This window comes from Octopus bimaculoides, chromosome 2, assembly GCF_046866305.1.
Source record: "Octopus bimaculoides isolate indiv1 chromosome 2, ASM4686630v1, whole genome shotgun sequence".
In the NCBI taxonomy this organism is placed as follows: Eukaryota; Metazoa; Mollusca; class Cephalopoda; order Octopoda; family Octopodidae; genus Octopus; species Octopus bimaculoides.
The window spans coordinates 90818680-90837744 of NC_142929.1; the positions used below are offsets into that span (position 1 = coordinate 90818680).

General features: G+C 34.6%; 1 protein-coding gene across 7 annotated transcripts in view; it reads right to left on the reverse strand.

Moving 5' to 3' along the window:
* LOC106874430 (1-phosphatidylinositol 4,5-bisphosphate phosphodiesterase epsilon-1) overlaps positions 1-19065 on the reverse strand; it is a 1217386-nt gene that overhangs the window by 33689 nt on the left and 1164632 nt on the right. For all 7 annotated transcript variants that reach the window (XM_089347149.1, XM_052978429.2, XM_052978428.2 and 4 more), the window contains 5 exons: positions 16054-16194; positions 9027-9221; positions 6704-6754; positions 3120-3269; positions 1146-1391 (listed from right to left, as the gene is read on the reverse strand). In XM_089347149.1, the coding sequence (XP_089203275.1) occupies positions 1146-1391; positions 3120-3269; positions 6704-6754; positions 9027-9221; positions 16054-16194 (783 nt within the window). The remainder of the gene's footprint in view (positions 1-1145; positions 1392-3119; positions 3270-6703; positions 6755-9026; positions 9222-16053; positions 16195-19065) is intronic.

Sequence of the window (19065 nt, forward strand, 5' to 3'; positions counted from 1 at the left end):
CTTGTGCATCAGAGGTTAACTTTCTAGGTGCAATCCCATGGTCATTCATGACCAAAGAGGTCTTTATCCTTTAGTCAAAAGCAAAGGCAGCGCCCATGGTCCTTTACAAAGTCTCTGAGACTGATGGGAAGGAGTGGCAAAGGTATCCTCAACCAAAACACCTTGCCCAATGCCTGCAACAGAGTAGACTGTGCTAAGGGCTCACATTGTACCAGCTGGTGGTGTAAAATCTAGCATCTAGGTAAACCATGGTCAGATATGAACTTAAAATGCAAAGAACCAGAACAAATATCTCAAGGCATCTGGTCCAATTTTCTTACAGTTCCACCAGTCTACTGCCCTAGGGTGATACCTTATTTTATTTTTTTATCAAGCCCATAAAGGATGAAAAGTAAGGGTGATGTCAGTGGGATTTGAGCCTAGAGAGTGGGAATAGATACCATTAGGCATTCTATCTAGCACTCTTATGACTCCAATTTGCCCAGTTCATTCTGGTATTTACTACCAAGCAAACAAACAAAATGTCAAACCAATGAAGTGGCCTCTTACATGGTTATTCAACATGCAAGAAATAGCAGCCAAATCTTCAAGACAGACTCTATTTTGTCTTAAAAAATAAACATTCAAACATTGGACAGAGCACCTTTAATGATAAGTTCACTCTATGAGGGCTGGTCTAAACAACAATGAAATGCAAGAAAGAAATGTACTGATTTGAACCGAAGAATGAGATGCACAGAGGTAGAAGAAAGTGCACTATAATACAAAATGAAAAAAAAACACTAAACTGATCAACAGGACAAAGAAATGCATTATAATGCAGAGAGAAGAAAATACTGTAGAATACAGCCCCCACAAAAGAATGGAAACAAAATGCATTTGAATAAGTAGAAATAGAAGATTATGCACTTTAATACATTAAAAAAAATGAAAATTCACTAGAATGTACAAAGAAAGAAAATAAAAATACACTAGACTGTAAAAAAACAAATGTGACACATTTGAGTAAAACACTAAATTCTACTCAAGCAGTGATCATCGGAACTAGATCAACAAAGAGAAATAGAAAAAAGATCCTATATAACTGATTTGTAATGAAAGTTTTGACAATAAAATTCAAAATTTCTTTATCAGGAAACACTTACACATAACTCAAATTCATCATCCACTTTATTTCTGTGCAGAAGAATGAATTTCCCAAATGTTTTCCATTCATTTTGAGCTTGATATACATTATCTTCATTGCTTAATACGTGCCGTTCACATTTCTGTACTGTCCGACTGTTTCTCTGACTGCTAGCTGTGTCTGATGTGAACAATACTTCCAATTCTTGTACAAGAACAAAATCCCGTGGATCACACATATTGATGCGCCGAGATTTCATCATAGCCTAGAATGGATAAAGAAATAAAATAAATTTGTATGTTTAAGCAATGTTTAGAGGTAGATTCATGAAATATGTGTATGTAAAGATTTGAATATATAAACTGATTGAAGGACCTTTTAAACTAGTGATACTAATATGGTTCGAGATAGGTTTCAATTTGTGTGTGTGTGTGTGTGTGTGTGTGTGTGTGTGTGTGTGTGTGTGTGTGTGTGTGTGTGTGTTTAAATTTAAGTCTAAGTCTTCCAGGACATAGATTCACTTGAGTTCTTCGCTTCATGAGTTAATTCTGCCATCAAGATAAATCATTGTTTAGATGGATGAAATAAATAACTTTGAATAGGTGTAGGAGTGGCTGTGTGGTAAGTAGCTTGCTTATGAACCTCATGGTTCATGGTTCAGTCCCACTGCGTGGCACCTTGGGCAAGTGTCTTCTACTATAGCCTCAGGCCGACCAAAGTCTTGTGAGTGGATTTGGTAGACGGAAACTGAAAGAAGCCTGTCGTATATATGTGTGTATATATATATGTTTGTGTGTCTGTATTTGTCCCCCTAACATCGTTTGACAACCGATGCTGGTGTGTTTACATCCCCATAACTTAGCGGTTCGGCAAAGAGACTGACAGAATAAGTACTAGGCTTCCAAAGAATAAGTCCTGGGGTCGATTTGCTCGACTAAAGGCGGTACTCCAGCATGGCCAGTCAAATGACTGAAACAAATAAAAGAGTAAATAAACTCTGTTGAATACTGTTAGTCATACATATTGTACATATGTATGTATAGCTATTTATTTATTTGAATCTGAGACCTTACTCCATCACTATTCTAAGTTTCCTCTTTCTATTTTATACAGCTACATATATGTATGTGTGATTAATTTATTTGAAATGTGAAACTGCATGACAACCCATTGTATAAATGTGTATGTCAATGATTGCAGTTTATCCTTTCGGATGAATGCTTTAAGCTAAATAAATGGTGATATGATGTCACAAATTATCTCCCAGCTCTGTGCTTTTGAAGACAAAACAGGGAAGGGTTAGGGACAGAAAAGACATTTGGCTGTAAAACATTTGTATTGTCTATGTGTGCAATCCATGCTAGCATGGAAACATCGTCATCATTTTAGCATTTGTTTTTCACAGATTGCATGGGTCAGACAGAATTAGTTGAATCAGATTTCCTACAGCTGGATACCCTTCCACTCACCAACCCATACTTGTTTCTAAGCAAAGTAATATTTCATTTATGAAATATGGAAGACTGGAAATAAATGATGCTGTTTCCATGATGGTGATGCTTATTTAAAATGATCACATGATGTCAAGTGAATGAAAGAAAGACACACATACATACACATCATTATCAGTATCATCCTTTAAGATCCATGTTCCATGGTGAGTGTCTTTCAGTTTCCATCTACCAAGTCCACTCACAAGACTTTGAGCTGCCTAGGGCTATAGTAAACAACACCTACCTAAATAGCTGCACAGGGGGACTGAACCCAAAATGCCATAGCTGAGAAGCAAACTTATTAATCACACAGCTTTGTCTGTGTACAATGTAAAATGTATAAATGATACCAAGCAGCTGATGCAGAGAAATGGAATGGTATAATCCTGACCAAGTATGAAACTTACACACTGAAATGTTTAGAGAACAGCGTACTCAGACTATGAAACTTAAAAATGCTGTAGTACAATAAAAGTATAGAATTGTGAGTGAACATCTACCTGAGTGATTATATCTTGAGCTGTACTAGATACTGGCGCTTTAAATACTGTATAGGGCTGATCTGGTGAGACATTATATACACATACTAAAAACATATTCTCTTCTGAATCCCAAACTGCTGAGTCATCATCAGTTGAGTCCATTTTTTTCTAAAAAGAACAAAGCAAATGCAAAAAATGAATGGAATTAAGTTAAGTTATAAATAAAGTTAATTTTAATTTTATTCTGTAAAGCATACAAAAGGAAAATAGAATTATATTTTAATCTATATCTGTAGTGATATAAGGTAATTTTGTTGCTTAGTTCTTTTTATTATTGTTTTATTATTATTTTATATTATTTATTTTATTTGCACACACATTGGTGCTGTCACTGTTTTGTGACTAATGTGACAAAACATTTTCTTCGTTTCTCTCCATAGACAGAGGAAATTAATCTAACTGACCAGCTTCAAACTTTGATGCTTTTCAGAGATAAAATACCATTTGATCTTCCTACAGAGAGAAATATAGATAAAGCCTACATAGTCATTAACCTTTTAGCTTTCAGATTATTCTGTCAAATATAATGCTTTTTCATTCACATTGTTTTGAATTATTTATCTTGTAGCTTTGAGATTTCAATGAGGTGACTGTGTAATTTTACAATGACATTGTAGGGTAGGTTTGAGAAGCTGGGCATGGTCTGTTTGAACATAAAATCAATAAATTATTTGGGCCAGATATGGCCAGTTTAAATATTCTGATCTTGCTTAATTGATTAGCTTAGTTTGCAGAGTGTTATTTTAGTGATTTATTTAAGTTAATTAATTAAGCACTGATTAGAATTCACTCTACAGTTCTATATTTAAGAGATGAGGAATTATGTACATTATTTACATTATTTACATTTGACAGATATTTGTCCTCATCTTGTTTGTTGTTAACACAACGTTACAGCTGATACACCCTCCAGCCTTCATCAGGTGTCTTGGGGAAATTTCCAACCTGGGTTCTCATTCCTAAGGTATTTTTTGATGACATTATTATTATTATTATTATTATTATTCAGGTCACTGCTTGGAATTGAACTCAGAATCATGGGCTACTAACCCCAAGATTTTGAGCTCGATTCCAAGCAGTGACTTGAATAATAATAATAATAATAATAATAATAATAATAATAATAATAATAATAATGACATAAAAAAATACCTTAGGAATGAGAACCCAGATTCGAAATTTCCCCAAGACACCTGATGAAGGCTGGAAGGTATATCAGCCGAAACGTGTTAACAACTAACAAGATGAGGACAAATGTCCATCAAATGTAAATAATGTATAATTCCCTCTATGCTATATCTGTGGTGACTGTATATGTCATCATCATAATTGTCATTCTGCCTTTCCATGCTTGTACAGTTGGACTGGTTCTTTCCAACACAGTATTCTTTCATTTGTTGTGTACCTTTGTCATTTCTGTTATGATATCCAGACTGGATATCTGCAACAAATGGTGAATTGATAGAATCTTTGGCCCATCTGATGATTTACCTTGTATTTTGTTCCGACTCTTTCTGCTCTGAGTTCATATCCCACCAAGAATAACTTTGCCTTTCTTTCAGGGTTGATATACAAATAGAAGTACCAATCCAGGGTGGTGAATTGGTGAAATTGTAATAACATTGGACCAGGTGCCTTGCATTTGTTCTGGCTCTTTTTAGCCTGACTTGCAATCCCACCATAGCATACTTGGATGGTAGACTTTGTCATATGGTTTAACTCTGCCATCTGGCTTCTTGTGAACATTTATCTGAATTCATTCTGCTGTATACATTTTGGGTCAAGTCTGGTTTGGGAATACTTCCTCTCTTCCTCCCACCAATTATGGAAATCATAGAAGGTCAGACTAAAAAAAAAATCTTTTGCCTCTAACTATAATAATATTTATTATCTCTTTAAAGTGTCACTTATTTGAATTGACTTTTCCTTCATAGTCATTGTAACTTTTTAAAGAAGATATGCACGGGAATTCTAATTTATAAAAGAATGTGGCATTTTTCTTTATAGATAGGTGATTAAAAAATGAAAATAGATGCCTCAAAATGTATTCATGTATTAATGCTCCACTTCTTGCCAAGAATACTAAAAAAAAAATTCTCTCCCTCAAAAACCTTTAAATCAGCTGATAGACAAAAACAGAAGCAATCAGAAAATTAAATACAGAATAAATTAAATCTCATCAGAAATTAGGTATTTCATGAGATTTGATATTTTCAGATATTTCTATTACATAGTTTCTCAGAAAGTTTATTTTCCATTTCTTTTGCTGTGATTTTTGTAGTCAATGTTGAATTTTGTTAAGTAATGTTGTCAAGTCTAGGTTCAATTCTAATCAAGCAGCTCTATAAAAAAAAATGTGTTCCATTCATGACCAACTTCATGATCCATCAGTATTTTGTACTGTAATCTTCCCAAATTCACAAGGATTTTCTTAAAATTTAATGGGTTTAAAAAAATAGGTTTTCCTATCTTATAAATTTAACTGCTTCAATCACCAGGGCATGCCTTGCTATAAAAGCTTCTCATCAGAGATTTCCTTTTCATTTTTCCATAAAACAGTTATTGATTTTAATGTTTCTTGATGTCTCCACTCACTCTAAGAACTGGAAGCAAATATTAAAACAAAAAAGAAAAAAGAAAATTTCTTACAATTTCAATATAACAGAATTCCTTCATCTATTCTTCCTCTTCAAGATAAAAGATTTTTTTTTTGCTCATGTTAAGGATAGAGAAGGTGAAACAGTTTAGTGGAATTAAATTTTAGACAAGTGATTTTGATTTCAATTTGATTACAATTGTTTGGCAAGGAGTGTCAACGGTCTTTAAAAAAATCAATAACTATTCAACAGAATTTTTTTCTTGTATGCTGCTTTAACATGATTCTAATACTGACCTTATTGAAGATATTGTGGTTGCTGAATAAGTGAAGATATAACAGATGAATATGAGTGTCATTACACATTTCGTTAAGACACTCTGTAATGTGTAATAAGTCTGATTGAGCCTATCCTTCTGCTACTGAAGCTTTCAATAACAGTCATTTGATATAAAAAATGGAAGGGTCTATAACTTCTTAAATCTTATGTTCAATTTTACAAGTGTTATCTTGTTATTATTTAGAACAAGGTCAAGCCTAGCCAAGCTGACCCCTGGTCAAAGGCATTCCAGCTGTGATTAAAGTATCTTTCTAGACATAGGGTAATCAGGATTATGTTATATAATATACACTTCCATTTTCTTTTAAAGATGATAGCGTCTAATTTGAGGAAGATCAGGTTACTATTTCTAGTAGATCCAACATCAGCATCAACATCTTTAGCTTGTGCTGCATTGAATCTCTTGGCAAAACCTACCTTGTCAAAAATAGGCAGGTCATCTTCTAAAAATGCCAACTTTAAAACAATTACATACTATCCATGGTGATTTTCATTTTAACATCTGATTAATGTTATGAAACCAAGCTGAGTCATTTACAGGTTTTGGAAACATTTAAGTTGATATATAATTTCATTATTTAGAATTTAAAAAGAGAATGTATTTACCTTTTGTTCATTTGTTAACATGGTGGTCATCCAAGCACGACTACTTGGGTCCTAAAAGCAACAGAAAGAATTATATTTTTGTATTTATTAATTTATATAAGTTATTGATTTTATATCACAATTTATACCAGCATGGAAAACTATGATGTTGTTGGTATTGAACTACAAAACAAGATATTTAATACTTTTACCTCAACACCTTTTTGTATCAGCTGCAAGATTCCCAGTGTTTGCAAGACAGAATGTAATATAATGTGATTCCACTTAGGCTGGTGAGAGTTGTCAACCTTTAATGCCACTTGACTGCAGATATGATGTGAAAGGTGATTGTTATACATGCTTTGCCTTTATCCCTCTTGGTCTTCATTGATATATCAATCACCATCATTGTTGTCATCCTGACCAACACCGACAAACTAACTGGTGCACCACATCATTAGCAGCTCATTAATCACCCCCTGTCTCAGTCGTGCATTTATCCTCATAATGTTCTACTTTCTCTTCCTCTTTGACCTCTTTTCTTTCTACCAAGCTACACCTACCTGTAGGCAATAAACGATCATTTAGTGTCATTCTTTGACTAAATATAAGGTGAAGCTTCTCAAAGCTGGCGACTTTGAGTCATTTGAAACCATACCACTAGCATATACTAGTACATGTATTTTCATTAACAACTGAAGTGGTGAGAGGAAAAGTAAACTAAATCCTGATGCAACACAGTGATGTAGGACAAAACTAAAAACTCTATGTTACCTTACTCTTTCTACTAATTGATATTTCTCCTTTTGGCCTTATGGTTAAGGTGTTTGGCACGTGGTCATTAGTTCTTGGACTCAATTCCTGAACCAGACAGTGTATTATTTCTTTGAATATGCATTTCATTTCATATTGCTTTAGTCTACTCAGCTGTGATGAATACCAGCTAGGTGTTGGTGCATCCCCCACTCCTGCTAACTGTCACATTCTAGTTGTTCTGCTGGGTCAGGTGTAATTGGGCTTAGGCGGTGTCTATGTTACAACTACAGGAACCTACATGCTACCAAGTCACACTTGCTTGCAAGCGATGGATGATTGCATCATATAGTTATAGTCAAGAAACAAAAAACTATGTTCATGACCGTTTATTTTTCCTAAGGCCTCTGTAGCTTGTAGGGGCAAAGGAGAAGTTAACTTCAAACTGAAAATTTGGCCTGAATGCTTGGAACAGAGAATGCTTGTAACTCCACTAATGGTACTGAAAGACCACGAGTTGATGTTAAACCAGGTAACAGACTAAGCCTACTACTTAAGGATTCAGAACATGAAAAATCTCATTCAAGGCTCTAATAATTCTGCTAATACACTGTCTTGGACTAGCTCATTATTTTATCGACCTTGAAAGAATGAAAGGCAGGGTTGACTTCGATGAGATTTTAACTCAGAACACAAAGAGCTGACACAAATACCCAAACCTAATGTGACTGTAAGTTCAGTTTTAAATAAACCTCATAACTCAATATTTAATTTAATCTAAATATATTACATACAGTATTTAAGAATGAAATAAGTTGGTAGAGTAGATCTGTCTCTAGCTATATTTAAGGAAAGAATTTGAAATCAATATTGAAAGTTTGTAAAAACATTCATCAATAATTTAGTACTATCACTGCTTACAGCAGTGAACTGTACCAGTCTTTGACACCTTGATATTAATTAAGGACTGTGGTTATGAACACAGTATAGTATTTGTGGTTGGATATTACATATATAGTCCAGAATGAGGCATTAAACTGCTTCTGGTAGTGAGGCTCCAGTTCAAGAATTAGGGGGTTCTATGGAGCTCTAGCCTCATCATTAATACTTCCAGGTCCACTCTTGTTCAAGGTAAAAATACTTGTCAAAGGCCCTATTTATGGGACAAATAACAGAAGATAGTCTTGTGGATAAGGCGTAAGACTCAGAGGAGTGCTGGCTCCTTAGCATAAGTCACACAGGCCTCCAGTGTATCAACATACCTTGATGTAACATGAACTAGACTTTTTGCTTAAGATTTAAATAGGCTCTGTGCCTTAAGAATAAGCTTGGGAAAATAGAAGATAAGCAGAGTAAACTGTAGATGAACTAGCAGAAGGTAATAGGAAACCACTGGAAAGAATAATAGGTCTTCAACTTTGACATGGGAGTCTATCATTGCCAGTACCTGTAAAACAGGCAAGGCACATGAAACACACACATTAACTACTGACCTTTCAAACAGTTAGTCAGCATGCCACCTCAGTTTGCAAAAAATATATTGAATAAAGAAAAAAATAAAGAGGGGAGGGAAGAAAAATTAAATACTTACATCACTCATTTTTCGAAGGATAAATTTGCCTGATCCCTTCCATTTATTTTGAGATGCTAGTAGTTTTTCAGACATATCCAGAATTCTCTGAGTACAAGGCTTTTCCTGGTCTTTTCTCTCCCAACCACTTTGAACTTCTTCAACCAAGACATAATTTGCAACTTTTTCTTCACTTTTCCCTGCCTTTAGTAAAGCCTTTAAAATGAAAACAACAAAACAACTGGTTAATATGCTCTGTAGGTGGTGTGGAATCATGCCAAATGTTTTGTAAGTTTCATAACAACTCATCAGATTCCAGCTAGATTCAGTCCATTCTTTAAGTACTCCTGCATTTTTCTTGCTCTCTCTCCTACCCCTGTCTGCATGTCTGTCTGCCTATCTGTCTGCCTGCCTGTCTATCTGTCTCTCTCTCTCTCTCTCTCTCTCTCTTTCCCTTCTCTGCAACTGGATTAATTTAGGTAAGAAAGTGAAAGCTTAGTACCTTTCCTAAATGCGAAAAAGAAAAAAAACACCAGTAAAAGAATATAAATTCATTATTTTTCAGGCAAACGTATCTGACACATCGTCTTATATCAGGCTTCTACCAAGAAATAGAAAGGGTGAGATATGCAGGATGGACAATATTCCTTTTCTTTTCAGCACATTAGGATATGGGGCTTATAGTGTCTAACACCCCTTTCTCCTCTTCTCAGCCTCATGGAGACCTTAGTGTCACCCTAGCTTCTAAAATCCATCTTCATCACTGGGTCTATAATAAATACATAGATATACTCATATTTCAAATTTATTGCTTTACCACCATGCTATGCCTTTTGTGTATTTTACCACTACTACAATACACTTTTCTTCTCATGCAAACACAGAATACAAAGACTTGGTTGGTATCTACACGGGGATACTGAAAAGTTCCTGGCTTTAAGGGTATTGCAAATGCCCTGGTTGGAGGTGCAATTTTCCAAGTTCTTTTACAGGACTTAGAAAGATTGAAAAACCACTGCAATAAATGTGTGAATCTGAGAGGGGAATATGTTGAATAAAAAATCATAATCAACTGGTCCTCCTGTATTTTCTTTTACTTAAGGCCAGGAACTTTTCAGCACCCCATAGTATTAAACACATTTAAGAGAAAGTTTGCAAGTTTCCTAAAATACCAGCTATGAGGATATCTTTATCACACAAGCAGCCATGTGCAGATTGAAAATTATGGTCACCTACATACAATAGGCCTTCATATTTCTGGTGGTATCTTTCAGGGGACCTCAATTGTTATTTGGAGAATTACTAAATCTTTATCCCAAGAAGGAAATAGAGAGAATACTTAGATAAAACCAGATGCAATCAGAAATGTTCTTGCCACTTGACATGGGACATAACAGAGTTTATTAGTCTGTTGACAAACAGGTTCCATCACAATTCATATTTGAGAAGGGGCTCTGCTCCTTTTTGTTCCTAGAACAAGCAAATAAGTGGATCTGCAACCTATTCTCAACCCCACCTCTACACACACAATCACACACATCTACATACATATGAAAGTATAATGATAATATTATTAACCCTTTCATTACTGTATTTATTTTGAGATGCTCTGTGTTTCTTTCAATCACTTTAAATATTAGAAAGAATTTAGTAAAATAACTTAATTATCATTCAGCTAATGTTAGGAACATAAATTGTGACTAAGGTTTGGTGGAAGATTTTAATTCAAAACTTATGAAAACAAGACATGTGTACTCAGAGCCAGAGCCGGTTTCAGCTGAATTGGTAACGAAAGGGTTAAAGAAAAGAGGCAAACAATTGAAGATTAAATATTCTGATATTCAGTGGATTCAGGAGAAGTAAATGGCTGAAAATTCTATCATTGGAAGATTATTACATACAGAACATGGGCAAAATCATAGCCATGTAGTTAAAAATATTACTTCACAATCACATGATCCCAGGCCCAATTCCACCGTGTGACAGCTTAGATAACTGTTGACAATCTAAGGCTTGATCATCACCATCATTTAATGTCCATTTTCCATGCTGGCATGGGTTGGAGGATTTGACAGGAGCTGACCAGCCAGGGAGCTGTCTGGACTCAAATTGTCTGTTGTGGCAAGGTTTCTATGGCAGCATGCCATTCTTGATACTAATCACTCTAGAGTGTACTTGGTACTTTTTACATGCCACTGGCAGCACCGACATGAGTGCAGTTTACATGGTGCTGGCATGTGTAAGGGAGATGCTTGTATGTATGAATCACTGTGATTTTACTTTGCTTGACATGTCTTCTCATGTACAGCAAATCATCACAACTCCTGGTCCCTTGTTATTTCTTTAGTGAGGCCCAGTGTCTGAAGATCCTTTCTCACCACTTCGTCCCAAGTCTTCCAGGGTCCACTCCTTGCACAAGTTCCCTCCACTATTAGAGCTTGGCACTTCTTTATGCAGCTGACCTCATCCATATTCATCACCACAGCTGTCCTCATCCAAATGCAATAATAATTTTTATAAATAAAATAGAAAGCAATTATAAAATAACTGAGATAAGGTAGTTTGACAAACAGTTACTATGAATAATAATGATTAGGAGTGGTTATGTTGGTATTCTGAAATTCTTAAATAAGGATAGGACTTGATTTAATTTATGAAGCCACTTTTATGCTATTTGACATTTATGCTATTTGACATTGGCTTGCTAGAGAGCAAAAAAGGAATGCTATTATGCTAAAAGCATTCCTTCTTTTAATTGGTCTGTCCCAATTCTGGAGTATAAGCAGAAATAACAGTTGCTGTTGCTTTGCTTACAACTTGTCCAAGTTTAATTATTCTGATTAGGATGGAAGTTAAATGACCCTGGTTAGTGTTGAAACAAACAATTTTTGCCCTGGTTTATTTGGAAATTATTTAGTTGGAACTAGTTAGTATAGAAACTGATTAGTTAGCACTGGTTAGTATAGACATTGACTAGATGCTAACCAGTTTGTACTTATTAAATTATAATTTAATAAGTGAATAAACTTATACTAGTTAATATAAAGAATAACCAACTTACAGAAATTAACTAGCTTGTAGTGGTCAATAAGGAAATTAACCAATTAGAACTGGTTAGTACAGAAAATATTAATTTTGGAGTAATTAGTATAGAAACTTTCTTGCTTGCACTGGTAAATATAGAAACTTGGCTTTTATAGTTTACACATATGACTACAAATGCTTTTCTTTTTTTTCACCAAGCAATTTGTTCTGGATAATGTTCAAACATAAGTTTAAATTATTGACTCTCACTAAATAGAAAAAAAAGAAGGCTAAAAGAAAACATGATAGATTCAGAACTGCAGAGAAATGCAATGGAAACTATTTGAATTAATTACCAATTATTGAAGTACTAAGTGAAAACAAATAACTATCTTAATGATATATGTTGGAGAATATATTTGTCTACTATATCATTCATTTATTATTAAAATGCTCTGTAAAGTTTGTTTTTCTATATTTTTTGATTAACAAGAACTCTGTAGCCAATGAAGAAAGCCACTCAATCTACATGAAATAGCAGCAAAATAACCCTGAAATGACATCATACCATCTTATGTTCAACAATGTAGAAATCCATGATATATATATATATATATATATATATATATATATATATATATATATATACCAAATACCATTGTAGTTAGAATGCCTTTGATTATAGGTCTGCTGATCTAGGGCTAAGCAACAAAATTTTCTTGATTTTTGCAGCCAGACATTCCTCAATTACTATCCTATTATCTTATAGTAAAAAGGGAAGGACACATAGGATTATGTAAACTTGGGTTTATGCAAAAGAAAAAAAAAAACTGGGATGGTCAGTGTTGGAATGTCTGATCAAAAGTCTGCACAATCAAGGCTAATTTGCGCTTAAGCAGTAACAGCAATAGTGACTATGACTGTATGATATGAACTCATTTGTTTTCTTTTATGTATTCCATGGAGCAACACAACTCCACCTGCTGGTCCAAACTCTGTTTCCTCATACTGTTTTTTTTCTGATGCTATTATAACAACCTCTGTTCTTCAAATCTGGTAACTCTACAACTTGGACCCACTTGGTGTACATGACTTCTCCTTCTTTTATTACCCATGTTGTGTCAACACAACATGGCTCAGTGGTTAGAGAATTGGACTTACAATCGTGTGGCTGTGAGTTTGATTTCTGGACTGGGCTGTGTGTTGTATTCTTGAGCAAAGCACTTTATTTCACATTGGTCTAATTTACTCAGCTGTAGAAATGAGTTGTGATGTCATTGATGCCAAGCTGTGCCTTTCTTGGACAACATTGGTGGTGGGGAGAGAGGAGACTGGCATGCATGTGCAACTGTTGGTCTTCCACAAACAAGCTTGCATGGATTTGTGCCTAGGAGGCGAACTATCTAGGTGCAATCCCACAGTCATTCATGATCAAAGGAGGTCTTTACCCTTTATCCCTGTGTCTACTCTCCCAGCCCTGCAGTAATCACTTTTACTCTGAAGAGAATTGCAAGAAGAGCAGTCTTCAGGAATTCCCTTGTTGCTTGTGTTTTACTTGAATCTTCAAAAAAAACAAAAAAAAAACATTGATCTCACCAGCCAGTGAGGACCTATGAAAGTCATAAGTGCAATCTTCTTTCTTTAGAGTAAATCAAAATAACTTAACAGATCTAATAGGTTTATCTTCCCTTGGACAGAGTAATGCTTTATCACAAGTATCCAGCATTTGAATTAACTTGGCACAGCAGGTCAATAAATCATTCACCATTTTTGTCTACTTTTCCATGCTGGCATGAATTGGATGTGTTTCCTGAGGCTGTGTTTTACAGCTAGATGTCCTTTCTGTATCCAACCATTTCAGTTTCTTCTTGTGACATGCAGAGACACAGTGTACCTCACATGGATTCCACTGAGTAGCCACTGTTGACAATTGTCAATTATAACATGTATGGTACCACATTAGAGCTTTGTTTGATCGGTTGTGACCTTATCATCTAAGTCAAGGTTTAAACGCTATTATGTTAGAGTCTTTTAAATTATTTCTCATATCTTTTCACATTACCCATGGATTTATAGACCAAGGAGTTATTTCTTGTTTCTTTAGAACCAAGTGAATGATGATATATTGTAAAACTTTTTCTTTCTGTCTTGTCCTTTTTATTGTTCATTGTATTTGCACTATATATATATGTCCTCAACCTCATTTTAATACTTACGTTTCAATATGGGTCTAGTGAGAGTATGTTGATATTGAGTTTTTTACTGCCAGATGCTTCATCCATCTAGCTGCTCAACATTTTGTTCATCTGCTCATCTATCCATTCATCTGTCTGTGTGTCCATCCTTCTGTCCATTCATTATTCCATCCATCCATCCATCCGTCTGTCCGTCTGTCCATTCATCCATCCATCCACCCACCCACCCTTCATTTCTTCCTACCTTCCTTCCATTCATCTATTCATCCACCCATCTGTCCAGCAATCTATATCTCTATCCTTCCATCAATCTGTCCATCCAAACTCCAGCCCTTGCTAGACAAATATATATATATATATATATATATATATATATATATATATATATATATATATATATAGATATGCAGGGCAGGGAATCATCAATTAGTAATAAAATTAATAATTAACAATTCTGCCGGGTAGCTCAGTATGAAAAAAACCTTCTTCGGTAAATAATTTATAATCATAAATATATAGGGATTGACAGTAACCTGCTTCTCCAACATACTGAGAATTCAGAAATAGCAGTCAAAGAACTACTGATTTCAAAACTACAAATTATTACTCCAGATTGATTGCGATATTTTTGATACACACAGAACAAAAAACAATAGAGAAGAGGCAAGTGTTTTTTACTCTTCTCTATTGTTTTTTGTTCTGTAAGTATCAAAAATATCGCTATCAATCTGGAGTAATAATTTGTAGTTTTGAAATCAGTAGTTCTTTGACTGCTATTTCTGAATTCTCAGTATGTTGGAGAAGCAGGTTACTGTCAATCCCTATATATTTATGATTATATATATATATATATATATATATATATGTGTGTGTGTGTGTGTATGTGTGTGTGTGAAGGCGCAATGGCCCAGTGGTTAGGGCAGCGGACTCGCGGTCATAGAATCTCGGTTTCGATTCCCAGACCGTGCGTTGTGAGTGTTTATTGAGCGAAAACGCCTAAAGCTCCACGAGGCTCCGGCAGGGGGTGGTGGCGAACCCTGCTGTACTTTTCCACCACAACTTTCTCTCACTCTTTCTTCCTGTTTCTTTTGTACCTGTATTTCAAAGGGCCAGCCTTGTCGCACTGTGTCACGCTGAATATCCCGAGAACTACGTTAAGGGTACACGTGTCTGTGGAGTGCTCAGCCACTTGAACATTAATTTCACGAGCAGGCTGTTCCGTTGATTGGATCAACTGGAACCCTCGACGTAAGCGACGGATTGCCAACAAATATATATATATATATATATATATATATATATGGGGGGGGGGGTGTATGCCAAATTTTGTTCCTCCTGTGTTGCCTTTCTTATTAATCATTCTATTTACACAATACACACACTTACATATATATATTCTGTTAATTAAGGAAACAAGACAAGCATCTTTCCCTGGATGAGAAACTAGTCTATTATGGAAAAACTGCCATATGAACTGGAAGCAACACTGCAAGTCAACAGAATTCATCAATTCTGCAATGCTGTGATTTCTTATAACTGTTATAATGCCTGTAATATTTAGAGCTATAGAACAATAAATCTGTAGATGACTGTCTGTATGTGTTCAGCATTCATGTCTTCTTAATCAGAGTTGAGCTGGAGGTTTCAGAATAACAATTACTTCATCATTATCATCATCACATTCATTCTCATCATCATTACAATCATCATCATCACATTCAGCAATATCCTCATTTACTTCATTATCATTACATTTGTCATTGTCACTATCATCATCATCATCATCATCAAGATTTTCATCATTGTCATCAGCAACTATTGTTACTTACCAATGCAATAGCATCACAGACGGATGTATCTTGGGAGATCTTTAAAATTACATAGTCATCTGGCGTGCTGAGGCCGAATATGGTGACAATAAACATTCTCCGTTTCTGTTTACCAACTGTAGTGACAATGTTCGTAGATAACTTATGGAAAGAAAAACAAAATTATGATTAATCAACTGAAAGTAACAAAGCATCATTAAAAATAATGAAATAATCTCAAAAAGCTTCAAAGTTGAAAAATTGATACTTTGAGGGAACATCAAAATCATTATTACTATAAAAGAAATAATTATTATACAAGAAAATATTAGATACAGTAAGTGGACTAATGAGCAACTCTCTGGTGACCTTCTCTAGTTAACCAACAAGACAGCAGAAAATGGTTACAACTTTCTAGGCACTGTCTAAGACATCCACAGTTACCTATCTATTAAGTTGTCATCTGAGAATGACTTTTGGCAGGATAAAAAATTAGCATTCTTCCCAAACTATAGTCAAGACACTCATGGACGACAGTGGTGCTGCAACTTCTAATGAACATAGGAGATGGATGGTGAAACAGTTCATGTGATGAATATGTCATTGTACTTGTGCAAATAGTTGGTTGATGATGGCTAATGATGAGGACATCTTACTAGATGCCAAATACTGCTTTTGTTACTCTGTTCAGATTGGATTTGTTCATATAGGCTTGTATCAGTTTTTATTTGTAAGAAGAGAGGATTCAACCCTTTAGCATTTAGATTTCTCTATTAACTGTAATACTTATCTATTCACATTGTTTTGAATTAACCATGCATTACCTTGTTGTTCTGAGATTTTGCTGATGTGATAGCTTACTTTTAGAATAACATTGTAGCATAGCTATGAGAAGCTAGCATCTAGCTAATTTGAATATATGTATATAAAACAGGTAGAATATTTTGACTGGATATGGCTGGTTTAAATGGTAAAGGGTTAATTCACAGAAGTATTAACTATGCAAGAGGATACATTTATGGCTGCTCACCCATGATCACCCTTGGTACCATCATTATGATAATTCTTGTTACATTTGAATTTTTTTTCCAATTTCTTGGAAATTATCTACTTCACAACATGTTTTGCAATCATAGTTCACAAGAATATCACAGCAAACTTTATTCTACATTGGAAAATGTAGGAAGTAACACCATGAGCTGCCTTCTTAAACTGATTCTTGGCTCTTGATATCTTTTCTTGGAAGTTATTGTTGTTAGATATCATTTGAAATGGGTAATATGTGCTATTTTCTTAGAAGATTTATTGTATGACTGTCTATAGTATCCAGATATGTTAAGTTCCAGTTCAGAACTAAAGAACTCTTGGCTGACCAATATATTGTAAGTGGAACCTAGTAGATGGAATCTGACCCTAAGTCCATTTTATATAGACACACACAACTAATAACCCTTGCTGGGGTTCATGGTTTAATGCTAAAAAATATGTTATGGCTGACACTATGTCTGTCTTAAAGAGACATATATTTTATTATTTAAGTGAATTTCAAGAACTTTTTTAATTCTATGAAAATATTCATTTCTCAGTCACATTTACACAGTTTTCCCCATGCACAATTTTATTTTCATCTATATTCAAGTAACTATAAAATTCAGAATTGTGCAGCTTTTCTATTATCTCCCCTCTATGGAGTTGCAAATCAGACATCCAACTTCCCTTGTCTCATATTATGTTGCATTTTAGCATTTTTCTGCAAAAAAAAAAAAAAAAAGACATTCTAATGTCTTGGCTAAATTGCTTATCAATATCAAAGAAACTATCAAAATGGGAATCATTTCCAGCAATTGAAATTATTATTGAATATATTAATATTATGTTATACAACACCAGATCTAATGTTTTTTTAAAGTTACTGGTTCTTTTATCAAAAAAGTGAAATAAATTAATTTTTCAGAGTACACATACACACACCCTTGCACAAACATACATATGTGTTTGCATGTGTATAAGAGAGAGAGAGAGAGAGAGGGGGGGGGGTTTATTACAGCAAGTGTTTTTTCAGCTAAATGCATATCTTAAAACCAAACATCATCTTTGAAGTAAAAAATGTTTTGTGTTAGTCCAGCAAACCAAAGAAAGAGTTGTGCTTCACTCAAGGGCGTAACAGTCAACAGTACCACCACCACCACCATCACTCCAAATTTGTAATCTTTGACTCTTTTTGTCATTATATATATTTAAAAGATAAAATATATATCTATATATTTTTAAGAAAAAAAAAATAATTAAAAAAAATAATTTAATTATGAATAGTAAGGATCCAAGGAAACAAGAAGTGGTCTGTGTTGGTAATAAAGTGGAATAAATAGGAACATTGTAACATTTAGGGAGAACCCTTTTCCTGAAAATTCTCCACACTGCATGAGCTTTATTAGAAATTTCCTCTTACTAATGGCACACTAATCTATTACACTTTTGAAATGTGTGTGTGTGTGTGTGTGTTAAGTGAGGATACATGTCTAACTTTCTAGGTGCAATCCCATGGTCATTCATGACTGAAGAAAGTTTTTACTCTTTTTATATTTGTGTGTGTGTGTGTATGTATTCAAGAACTTGAAATCCCTTTACATTCTCTCCTGCCAACTAGTGTGATCGTGACATTGAATATGGTCAGTTGAGATACTTAGGCTTAAGGACTTGCCAAATCTATTACCACTTTTGTAAGATTCTATAAGAGGTGGGATTTGAATTCAGAACCCAGAGAGTTCGATCACATACTGCAAGACATTGCATTTGATGCTATCACAACTCACTTGGTTTTAAAAACACACACACACACACACACACACACACACACACACAGAAAGGAAATGAAAGTCATATCTTGATAAGAAGAAAATTTCAGTGGCCATACATTTTAATCATCTACCCTTCATGTTCTTTGATGGTACATTGTTTTCTCACCAGTTCTACTAAATCTTCATACGGGACTGTGTTTTAATATATTCTGAAATAATTAACATCAAGCAAATA